The following is a 12,811-nucleotide window of genomic DNA, read 5'->3' as shown; positions in this document are numbered from 1 at the left end:
CAGCCAGTTCATGATTTTGTGCTGCCCTGCTGTTTAATCAAGTGGTATTAGGGAGCGAAGGATGTATACAACGTCCAGACTCTAGGAGCCACAAAAATAGGTGTTTATAGCTTACCGATATTTCAATACCAAGAACTTGAAGAGCTGTTACTTTTGCTGTAGTTTGGTGACTTGATTTAGCTTAGTCCTTGTATTTTAGATATGGTAATAGGCGACTGTTTAATTAGTCAGGTTACTGGGTTTAGAGGTTTTAGCACAAAAAATAGAAATTGCTTTGTCTATTTGTGCTGCCCAATTTCTTGTGATGCTGTTACAGCCTCTCACAGATAAGACAGAAGAGCCACAGTGTTTCTTACTATGTTTTTTTTTTTTGTTGACCTCATCATTCCCGTTAGGAAGCATTGTGTATGAATGCTATTCTGTCATCACAAGCATGATTTAATAGGACAGTCTGGCACCTTGTAAACCTTGAACAGCCCAACTTCTTTTAGGGAAGAACTGAGAAAATGCTTCCAGAACAGGCAGCTGGTTTAAGTAACTGACATTGTACACAAAGTTGACTGAGAAAATGTCATCTTAATTCTACAGCTTGCTAGAATATTTTCTGTAAATTAAGCAATATAATGTAAATGTTGAGATTCTGTGTGTTCTGACTTTGGTCACAGGGCTGCAGGATGGGGTTAGCATGAACAATAATCTGCAGCCAAAGTTTAGACCTGGTTCCCTCAAGACACATACTTGGGAGCATGCTGAGTTGCTGGGGGTGGGAGTATTCCTATTGACATTGAGGAGACAGGTCTTTGCAAGTAAACGTCTTACAACCTCATTTTTAAGGCCGATTTTTAGGCCAGATAAATACACTTGCCCTGGTTGTGCTTGTAAGTATACCAGTTCTGTGCTATGGAGTTCTCAGTTTGTTACAGATGTACATAAAGGGTATCGTACATGTCCTCTGCCAAAAGAAGCATTTCTGGTATTGCAAGAGCAGTGCCTGGCTCTAATCAGGAGATATTCGTCCAGCAACTAGCCAGGTGACCCTGCTTGTGTTTCAGGGCAATTCTTGGACATAGGTGAGCTGGACTGGCTTCATATTTTGCCTACAGAAGTTTTAATATGCTTAACATTATCCAATACCAGCAACTGAGGTAGTCTAAATACCACAGCAGGGACTGATTAGCTTTTTCAGATCACTACTTTTATTCGCTGTTTGCAAAGAGGCTTAATCCGGTGCTGGAGATCAGGCGTCCCACTGTGCTCGTGGGTAGCTTTCTCTCACTCTTTGTGTTCGCAGTGGCAGAAATTAGTGAGGAGCCTCCTCCTGCCTCCAACTTAAAAGCTCCAAAATAGCAGTGTTAGTAGTTGTTCTTGGGAGTGTTCAAGGGAAAGTGCAGACAAACTGCAGTTGGGGTTTCTGCTTTGCAGCTTAGTGTCTGGGCACATCATAAATACATCAATGTAATAACATGGTGGCATGGGATTTCATTTGCTGTATTGAATCACTATAATATCCACATAAAACTTGGGAAATTACTCACAACTTTTCTAACAAACCTATTCTAATTCTTTCCTTCTTCTAAATCACCGTGCATGTTTCCCAGCAGATAGCCTGTCCTCCCAACCAGAGGAGGACAGCTGCCTCTGTGGTTCTTAGTATTGCTTTCAGTAATGATGCTGAAGTTGAGTAAATCCACTTTTCTAGTAGTCATTCAGAGGAACAATTGCAAATGTAGAATCCCCTCCTTAGTTACGCTGAGTGAGGTTAACAGCAATGGCAACTTTTTGTTTGAAGGTCCACATGTCTCCACCTTTTTTATCAAGCATCAAACCTTTCTATTGTTATATTGCTAAATATGAGTGTTGCAGGGCTTGGTGATATTGGAAATGTTGGGCAGTGAGAGGAGGTATGGACTGGAGTTTGTGTTTCCATGTGGCTTACTTCAATAAAAAATAAAAACAATAAAAAGCTGGCAATGGCTTAGCTCCTGACCTGTGTTCAAATATTTCATTGTTGCAAAGAGACGGAAGATCTTGGCATCTAGAACAGATCTGTGAAATAAAAGGGAAAGAAGTTCTGTTGCAAAAAAATATGAGTGACTCCAGAACAAAAGAGTGATTCATAGTTCCTCTCTATCAAGTGCCCTAGTGTTTCAATGCCACTGCTTAAAAATATCCATTATTCCACATATTAATATCACGTGGTTTTAGTTTAGTCCGTTTCACCTTCCTTTGAAATCACCCACAAGATCTCTGTTAGAGTTGTGTGCAAATGCAAGTTTATTACATTTATTGACTGATGTACAAAAGTGTCAGGAAATTCAGAAAGCAGCTTCTGAATACATTTCAGTGTTTAGTGTGGGCTCGTTTCATACCTCCTTGCACTTTGTACCAATATGAGTAATTTTGCAAAAGGGAAAAGGGAAATACAAACAGCTACTGATAGATTTATTTCTCTTTAATATTTTTCCTTACAAAGAACTTTTTGTTTCCATAATAGAAGGGATTATATTCCATACAACTGAGATATTTTAATAGGAACTCGCAACTTTTACTACTTAAAAATAATTCCTTTCTTTGTTTCATGAATTAGAAACAATGAGGAGAAGCTGAAGTCTGCCCAAGCCAGGTGTTTCTTGTTGGCAGCCTGCTCCCTAATGACTCTGGCTCTCGTACAGCAGCTGCCTGCTAGTCTCTTTTGTATGGCCTATTGTTGCTGCACACCCCTCGTTAATACACATGCTGCCCGGGGCAGACCCCGAGAATGACATCAACTTGCTTATCTGAGACAGCTCCGAACCTGACGCAGGGTGGGTGGGAGGTTGCCTCGCATCTGCCTGGCCAACTAATTGTGGGCGCTGCGGATCGTGATTGGCTCCGCGGCCGCGCAGGAGTAGGTTAAGCAAAGACATCGCGGGTCCATCTGTTCGGCCGGTCATTGTTCTGCTTGCTTGCCTGAAGTCTGCAGCTGAAATCGTGTTAAGGAGTTGCTTCTGGAACAGCTACAGGAAACCAATGTCTGTGTGTTTTCCAGCGAACGTAAGTATAGGGGCTTCTCTGCAGAAACGGGACGTTTCACCTTTCTGGTGTTTCAGCGCATCAGTTTGCGTTCAGACAACGTAGCTAGTGTGTGTGTCAGCTGAGACTGGCACACTTTGGGTCTCTCTTGGAAAAAGAGGGAAAGAAAAATAGTTGTGTCTGAAGACCAAGTGTATTAAAGACCGATGATCTCACCCAGCATTTTGTATTAAGGAACTTTCAAAAGGATCAGTAATGGTGTTTCCAAGAATTTGAAAATGGTAGGCAGTAGCCATGAATGGAACCAATTCTCCTCTAGCCCCCTGGGGAAAGGGGAGGTTTCAACTTTAAGTTATAGGTATTTACCCCTTTTTTTTTTTCCCCCCCCTCCCCAAATAAGTTGTTATTTACTTTAGTTTTTTGCTGGTAGAAAAAACCTGTAAGAAAAAAACAATCAAACAACTTTGCTATTATAACATACAATAGATGAAATTTCTTGTGTTTGTGAAAACAGGAGGAGCTCCATTGTGGGCTACCTGAAGATACTGTAGTGCGAGATAGAGCATTAGGGTGCTCTCAGATGAGAACAGGTTCAGGTCGAAGGTTTTGTGCTTTGAAAACTATTTGTAAGCATCTTAGATCTAGCCTGGCTATTTTTATAAAGTTTCTAATCTGTTTTGTTTTATATTTTGAGTTCAGATGTGAGGCTGAAGAACAAGCACTATATACTCCATGAGCCTGTGTTCCAAGGATCCTGTAAAGAAAAAAACAAACAAACAAAAAAAAACAACACCAAAAAAACCCAAAGACTTTCATATATCAGCTGGGAGGGAAAGGGAGCATATAAAAGGGTTAAAAAGAGGTTTGCATTTCTACCACACGCCCTATTGTGTGAACATATGCATGAGTCTATTGAAAGTTTTCAGAAGATGGGCAGGCCACCAGTTGCTGGTCTCCTGCAGTTCCAGTAGACATCTGTTGCCCCAGAGCATTAACCAATCTGTTCAATGGGACATCCTTCCTTTGTTGGATAGAATGATGCAGACAACAGCACTCACTGAAATACAATGGTAATTAAATACATAGAAACTACAGCAGTAGGTATTTATTACATATTCGTTATTTTATTTGCATTGTTGCAGTATCTTTATCATTTGGATAACTGATATGTGCAGTTTTTTTCTTTTCTGATCAGGTCTCTCTCCTGTTTGTGACGAGTAATGACAGTGTTTCAACAAACTGGGATTTCAATATTTTCCATTTTGTGTTTAGAAGACTTAGAAAAATTCTGCCAGTGTGAAAACATGCTGAACTATTTCACTGTAGAATGTATGTTCAGAAACTTTCGACAGTCTTTTGAGAATACATGATTTCTGTTATACTGTGTCACACGACATGCCCATTTACTCGTTATTTTCCTGTGTAAACTAAATTTGCATTAAACTGCTTTTCTTATGTTCAGTTCTAAGTGGAAGATATTCTGAATACACATTAAAAGATTAGGTGATCTACTTGCTTGCATCCCTTCCAGAAATATTTTGTTTTGTGTGAAGGTCAATTAATGAGCTGATTGTTGTTAGTGGTTGGTGGAAAATGGTGGAGACTTCTAAGAAATGTGAAAAGATTACACTTCTACAGTGTAGTAGCACAGTGCTCATCTGGGGTATTACAGTTATACTTGATAAATGTCTTTGACTCGGTAATACAGTAATTTAAGCCTTTAACATTGAACCTAGTGTAAGTTCTGTAGATATTGTAGTTTTAAACAGGTTGTAGTTTAAAACTGACATTATCATAAATGTGTGTAAATTGAGAGTTACTCATTTTATTAACTTATTTATAAATAGAAGTTCTGTTACTCAGCTGTGTTGAGCATAGCCAAAAGTTAAAAACTTTCTTGACAAGAATTTTTTGGCTGATTTTTGTTTGTTCATTTGTTTCTCAGTTGAGTCAGAATTGATAGCAGATATTTTTCTTAGCTATATTGTGTTGCATCATTAAGCATACTTTAAAGCCATATGTGCATAATGAGAGTTCTTTGCAAATAAAGCGCAAAGAGTTGTTCTTATCTGATGTTACTCCTTGGATAAACGTGACCTTTTGTGGTTTTCATGAGCTTCATTGTCCTATATATAGGTACATTAGTGTTTATTTGGAATACACATTTATTCACATAAACTGTCTGGCATGCTACTCTTTACTAACCAAATCAGGACAAAATCATCAATTCCAGCAGTGCTCAACAGGGACATCTGATTTGCATGGTTCTAATCAATGAATCTGATAAAGGACATCATGTTGGGACCTCCGAAGTCTAGCATTTCTAAGAGAAGTGTGCTGCTGACCACAAACATGGTGTACAAAGTTCACAGACATTGTAAAAATTTGGCTGAAAAGAAATAGTTTGTGTGCAGGGTTTAGACCAAATGCCAGGAATAGGGAACTGCTTATGCAAAACTATTTTAGAATCTTTAGCTTTGGATTTACTGTATAAACATAATTTTAACTACACTTTTGAAGCAATAGTATGATGACTGTATACTGTCTGTGGCAGATTTTAAAGCTGCTGCTCATATTACCCACTTTAAACAGTTTCTGAAAAACAGTAGAGTTCTGTGCAAAAGAAGCCATTGTATACTAGAGCAAGATGGAGATTGACAGGAGACGTAAAGCAGATAGATGTGAGGCTGATTATGTATACATTCCCAACAATGGACAAAGCTCAGTTTATGGTCATTTTTCATAGGCAGTTGATGTGCAAATCATCTAGAGTACGTTTCATATAATGCCAGATCTTCTGATGCATTCATATGCTAGTGACTTCTTTGAATCCCACTGGAGGCTCTTATGATTGTAGTTGCTGTAAAGCACTTAAACTTCAAGGAAGAAGCGATTGGAGAATGACTTAAGTATTATTTTAACTGACAATAAAAAAAAAATCCTCTTTCTGATCTGTGCACTTCAGGCTTTGTTTATTCCATGCTGTTAATATGCAACCTCCTCGTCCCCCCTTCCAAAAAAAACCTCACTCTACTTATAGTTCAATACTAAAATGACATTTCACAGTACATGGATTTAGGCAGTGACCCATTATCTCCCCGTATTCTGCAGCAGCGGTACATGAGCCAGCTCAACTTTTCAGTCCAGCTTAAAAGTGTTGCCCATTAACTAGACTTCCTTGAGTCAGAGCAGATTGTGGGGTTGGTGGAACAATAATGTCGGGGCTTCCAGATCGGTTTGGCAGCTGCATTGTTCTCCGAGGGGAAACCAGACGCACTTAAGTCCCGCTCTCTTTCATGGGCTTTTGTTCATACCAAATTATTCTTTTGCTGTGCTAGTATTCATGATGGTATGTTAAAGGAGCGCATCCTAGCAACTACAGGCTGTTGCTAAGCAGCCTCGCTTCCAATAGGGGTTTCTTGTTTGAGAGATTTTCTTTTTTTTTGGGTGTCAGTTCTGTGAGGGCCACAGTGTTGGGTTTTTTAACTGTATCCTTTTATTGGGATATTGTTGTGATTTGTTACTAGCACTGTGGCATTGAGTGCATTACGTTAGTTAATAAATCACTGTGTGAAAAGGCTAATTTCCTAAATTCTCATTGTGTTTAATCTGTGGTGTTGCTTGAAATCCTAAAGCTTCAAGTGAAGAGAAAGTAATATTCCTTGATACGCTGCTTGAGAGTATTACAGCCCTGCTGCCTTCTAACAAGACCATATCTAAATGGAACTTGACTATTTTCTTTCATATCAGTCTTGCCTGGATTAAGGTGTTGGAGGTGAAACGGTGGTTATATATTTTCATTTATTTATTTTAACTAGAAAAGCTTAGGTTAAGTAAAGGGTTTTTGCCCCATAATCAAAAGCTCCACCACAGTGGTGATGCTTGGCACTCAGTGCCCATTGAGTCTGCTTTTACTAAACCACAGATTGGATTCTTTGCTTTGTTCTCTCTAGTCTTAAACCTGGATGAATTCTTTTGTGTGCATTCTCAAAATTTTATCCCAAGGAGGGTAAAGTACACGTTATTTTAAAAATACTGAGTCACTCTTAAATGCTGACCTGTAAATGGAAAGGAGAGTTAATGTATTTGCTGTCAGAAATTTTGGCTGTTTGCAAGACATACCTGTAATTTGTATTAGTAATGATCAAGAGTTTCTGTTTGACATCATGTTTTTTTCTCAGTATATCCTCCTTGATGAAATTTGTGTCTGTAATGTATCTGTCAATTTCAAGTGAAATCCTTTGCCTCTGTATCTTACTTTTATGTTCTGCCTTGCAAGATGGAAGTGTGAAAGAACTCTTTGTTTCATAGCCTTTCCTTAATGTAAATTATTCTTTTTCATTGTAACCTTGCAGTACAATTGGTCCATATGGTCTGTTTTTATCTGTGAGAAATAATTTATCTTTTACTTTATCGAAGCAATTAGCAGAGATTCCTGTTTAAAATAACAAAATAAAGATGTAGCAATCTTCTTTTAAATGTAGATTGCAGAAGTAATCTTTGTAATGAAATGGGTAGCAAACTTCTGTATAAATACCATTATGCAAAATTCCTCCAGAAAAACTGATGTGGCAAGTGTATGAAGTTCAGAAAACTGCAACTTTTCTTCTTCCATTCTTCCTGCATGACTTCTTTCTATATATTTAGTTCTGATTCGGCAAAAAGCTTGCACAAATCTACTCTGAGCATTGAAATCAGCTTTTAATTTTATTACCTTGTTGGCTTGATGAATGGTCTGTTGCAATCAGTGCAAAGACTTCCATTGGCTTTATTGGCCATTAGATCAGTTCCTGTCTCTAAATGCTGCATGTGTTAGTAATGCAGCACTCTGGTGAGAGTAGTTAGTTTTTCTTGACTTAATTATCACTCTATAAGGGAATTCAGAAATAGTTTGAGTGTATTCAGTGAACTGATAGTGGGTTTTAGGACCAGTATGTTTTTATTTGTTTATTTATTTTTTATTTAGGACCAGTATGTTACTAATTGATGTGTTATGTTGTCTTATATATAACTAATAAGCCAGATAGTCTAGTACTATGCTAGTTTATTTCTGTTCAACAGAGAGTTTAGTTTAAAAAGTTTTTCTAGTACTTGTATTTTACATCTGCATTTTTTGTTGTTGTTTCAATATTGGTTTAAGATAGAAGAAACATCTTGTTTCCTTTAAATTGTGACAAGACTTCTGTCTTTGCATTACAGCAGGTAAACTTGCAGTGTTTGGCTTCCTGTTCCTTCATAAACCCATTTCTAGAAATGTTCAAGTAAGAGCATTAGATACAGTCAGAAGACAGATGATCAGTTGTTCATCTGCTTACCTATGTATATTCTTTAGGAAAAGTTTTTCCAAAAGAAGTTTTCCATGTTAAAAAAAGTCTCTGCTGGGAGAGAATAAATGCAGTTCTGAGGAAGCAGCAAGGAAATACGAAACAAGTAATATGTGTAACCAGTTGCAATGTCGTTTTTTTTTCTCTCTTTAGGAATACGGGACACTTTATATTCAGGAATACAAGCAAAACAGCAAAGTGGAGTCAAGTACATGCAGCAGCTTCATGGGCTTGAAGGATCATCTGGGGCGTGACTTAGGCCACCTTTATGTGGGGAGCACTGGCACACAAATAAATGCCATTGTACCTTGGTCAATGGCGGAGAAGCCAACGATGGATAAGGTTAATTCTAGGAAAGAGGATGTAGACAAGGAGGCGTCTGAAGAGACTTCTGGAAGCTCCAGCTGTGACTCTGAAGAAAGCACAAATTCTGATAATGATTCAGAGAGACTGAATAGTTCTGCATCAGAATCACATTTATTACCTAAGACTCACCGACAGCTGTGCCGATCTCCTTGCTTAGGGCCTCATATACTAAAAAGAAATGAAATCTTCCAAGACTTTAAGATAGAAGAGGCTCAGATAGTACCTAAGGAAGTCAAAAAGGCCCCTGATGTGGTGAAAGAATATCAAACCAAACTGGAGTTTGCACTGAAGTTGGGTTACTCTGAAGAGCAGGTTCAACTTGTACTGAATAAACTTGGTACTGATGCTTTAATAAATGATATTTTGGGAGAACTTGTCAAACTTGGGAATAAAACTGAGACTGATCAGACTGTAACTAATGCTAACACTAGTGTAATGCGCGAAGCGTCTTCCATAGAGTCTCAGAGATCAGAGTCTCCGCTGCAGCAGGATGTGACGGAGGACGGTGACAACCTGAGGCCAATAGTTATTGATGGCAGCAACGTTGCAATGAGGTATGTGACCATGAAGCTTTTGCTTTTATATTTAAATGGAAACAGAATGACCTTGTCCCATTCAAGCACTGATGCTCACTATAATTACCCAAAACTGAGAGCAGGTTGTCTCGCAAGCATGTTCATCAACCACGCAGTATGCCAATCGTGTGATCAGGCTAGAGGTCTGCAAGAGTTTGGTGGTTTTACTCACTGTTAGAACAACCATGGCGTAATGCCAGTCTCCCTTTGTAGGCAGCTGTCACATCTCTCCTTCCCACTGCCAGTCTAGTACTTAATTAATTTTTGGTAGGCACCATTGCTATGGGCAATTGGTGTATCCAGTTACATACAGGAGGGTGAAGAAAATGTAAGATTTCTTAAGATTATAAAGTAGCAATTTAGAATTAAGTGGCTTAAGTTATACTTCGCCTTGGTAGGCTGTTCTGTGATAATTTGTCTGTTGGTAAAATTAGCCTTGGTTATCAGATTTGGAGTTAGGTTTTATTGCCATTAATTCCTGAGATTACTACGCTTTACACTTTCACTTACACGCCCACGGATAACATTTGCCTACAGCATTCACTCCTCATCCTGGCCCCAGGTGCAGAGCAAGAAACTTGTCGGGGGGGCGGGAGGTTCATGCTTCATCGGTAATTAGGGGGAGAAGGAAATGGCAGACACGTGCTGAGAGATGTTTTTTTATGGCTGTATAAATGACAAATTGATTAGTAACTAATTGGATAACTCATAAGGATTATCTGATGACTAGCACCATGGTTTAGAAGGTCAGTTTTAGTTTTCTGATGACTTGATAGATGTGGTTTTTATTAGCTTAGTAATAAAAGTTTGTGCAAGACATTTCAGGGCTAAAGACCCAAGGTTTTTTTTTTTTTAGTTCCTGATCAAGTCATTTACCTTTAAATGAGGCTTTTAAAAATGAAATTTAAATGCAGCTTTTATTTATGCCAATATGAGTTTCTATTTTCTCAAGCAGATGTGTTACCCAGGAGAGCAAGGATATTACTTTTTTGTAAATGAGGTATTCCTGTGAGTTCTTTCTACCTGATGTGTCATTCCTAATCTTTTTTGTGCAATTTAAGCTGTAAAGGAAGTATGTCCAGTTGGAACAAATACTATTCTGGTACTCAACCAAGAAGTTACCCAGAGAAATGGGCTTGGGTTGTATTTTAGATAAATCCAAAACGGTTGTATGTTACCTAGTTACCACAGTTTGGATTTGGTGGGTGGACTTCTCCCACGAACTGCGCTGAACACGTTCCAGAAGTAGCTCAGTCACTTTTCCATGATGTTTATTAAGCTATTAGCATAAATATTTAGGACCTGCCTTCCTATGCTCAATTTAGTTTCTTGACCACCTACATAAAACGAGACAGACATGAATACATGTTATGCATGCTAAAGGGTCTTAGGTTAAATCTATTAATATAACAACCTTCTGTATCCAATAATTAAATTAACAGGTCTTTACTTGTTTTCTACCAAATTTAATCACAGAATCATTCAGTTTGAAAGGGACCTCTGGAGATCTTCTAGTCCAATCTGCTGCACAGAACAGTGTCAATTCAAGGCCATGTCAAGCTGGGTTTCGTATGTCTCCAAGGATGGAGACTTGACATGTTCTCTGGGCCAATGTTGGAATGTCCTTGCTGTAAAAACCTTTTTTTTATTTTTAAACATTTCTTGTATTCCAGTTTGTGCCCGTTGCCTCTTGTCCTCTGACTGGACACCAGTGAGAAGTCAGTCTCTGTCCTCTTTATTCCCTCCCATCGGTTATTTATGCACATGGATAAGATTCCCCTGAGCCTTCTCCAGTCCTGGCTCTCTTGGCCTCTTCTTGTATGACAGGTGCTCCAGTCCCTTGATTTACTCTACTGTCCTTCACTGGACTCTCTCCAGTATTGTCCATGTTTGTTTTATACTGGGGAGCCCAAACTGAACTCAGCACTCCAAATGTGTCTCACAAAGGCTGAGCAGAGGGGAAAGAAAGATCACCTCCCTTGACCTTCTAGCAACACTTTTCCTAATGCAGCCCGGGAGGCTGTTGGACTCCTGTGCTGCAAATGCACGTTAGTGGCTCATGGTTAGCTTGGTGTTCACCAGAACCCCAGGGTCCTTATATTCAGAGTCGCTCTTCAGGTGTTTGACTCCAGCCTGTACTGATGCCTGATGCGAGTCCTCCCCAGGTGCAGGATTGACATTTCCCCCTTTTGAACGTGTTAGGTACCTGCTGGCACATGTCTCTGCCCTGCGAGGTTCCCTCTGAATGGCAGTACACCCACCTGCTGTGCTCCTCCCAGTCATGCATCCTCTGCAAAATTGCCATGGGTGTGCTCTGCCCCATTGTCATTGATGAAGATGTTAAGCGATGCTTTCCCCAGTATCAGTCCCTGGGATACACCAGTACTGATTGTCCTCCAGGTGGGCTGTATGCTACTTAATCATAATCCTTAGAGGAGAGCAGTTCAGCCACATTTCAGTCCACCTCTCTGTCCTCTTATGATGCCCATACTTCATTAGTTTGTCAGTGAAGATGTTATAAGAGACAGTGTCAAAAGCTTTGCTAAAGCCACCATAAACAGCATCCACTGCTCTCCTAATCCACTGAGCCAGTCATCTTACCATAGAAGATTGTCGGGTTGGTCAGCTGTATTTCCCCTTCATAAATCCATGCTGACTGTTCCAAATTGTCTTCACTCAATCTACATAATTTGTAAGGAAAGGGCTCATAGCATCATCGAATGGTTGGAAGGGACATCGAGTTGGAAGGGACCTTAAAGATCTTCTAGTTTCAACCCCCCTCCCATGAGCAGGGACACCTTGCACTAGACCAGGTTGCTCAAAGCCCCATCCAGCCTGGCCTTGAACACTCCCAAGGATAAGGCATCTACAGCTTCTCTGGGCAGCCCGTTCCAGTGCCTCACCACCCTCATGGTAAATAATTTCTTCCTTATATCTAATCTAAATCTACAGTTTTTTCAGTTTAAAGCCGTTACCCCTTGTCTTATCACTACATGCCCTTGTAAGAAATCCCTCTCTGGCTTTCTTGTAGGCTCCTTGTAGGTACTGGAAGGCTGCTATAAGGTCTCCCTGGAGCCTTCTGTTCTGCAGGCTGAACAAGCCCAACTGTCTCAGCCTCTCTTCATAGGAGAGGTGCTCCAGCCCTCTGATTATCTTTGTGGCCCTCCTCTAGACCCTCTCCAACAGGTCCATGTCCTTCTCCTGTTGGAGGCCCCAGAGCGGAATGCAAGTACTGTGGGTGGATTTTCATGAGAGTGGAGTAGAGAGGCAGAATCACCACCCTCGACCTCCTGGTCATGCTTCCTTTGCTGTAGCCCAGGATACAGTTGAATTTCTGGGCTGCAGGCTGATGTTGCTGGCTCATGTTGATCTTCTCATCAACCAACATCCCCAAGTCCTTCTCCTCAGGGCTTCTATTACCTCTACAGGGATCAAGGTGAGGCTGACCAGCCTGTTGTTCTCTAAGTTATCTTTCTTGTGCCTGCCTTGAAAACAGACAGAGTATTTGCTCTCTTCTGGTCCCCAGTCACTGTA

The 12,811-nt window shown here is 39.9% G+C and overlaps 1 protein-coding gene across 4 annotated transcripts in view; it reads left to right on the top strand.

The window, feature by feature from the left end:
- Positions 1–12,811, top strand: part of ZC3H12C (zinc finger CCCH-type containing 12C) — a 47,802-nt gene that overhangs the window by 12,532 nt on the left and 22,459 nt on the right. For all 4 annotated transcript variants that reach the window (XM_082051038.1, XM_082051040.1, XM_082051037.1 and 1 more), the window contains one exon: positions 8,490–9,256. In XM_082051038.1, the coding sequence (XP_081907164.1) occupies positions 8,562–9,256 (695 nt within the window). In that variant the 5' untranslated portion in view covers positions 8,490–8,561. The remainder of the gene's footprint in view (positions 1–8,489; positions 9,257–12,811) is intronic.

Source organism: Streptopelia decaocto (assembly GCF_964273445.1).
Source record: "Streptopelia decaocto genome assembly, chromosome: 1".
In the NCBI taxonomy this organism is placed as follows: Eukaryota; Metazoa; Chordata; class Aves; order Columbiformes; family Columbidae; genus Streptopelia; species Streptopelia decaocto.
The sequence above is the reverse complement of the archived record's forward strand: the minus strand, read 5'-3'. Positions and strand labels throughout refer to the sequence as shown.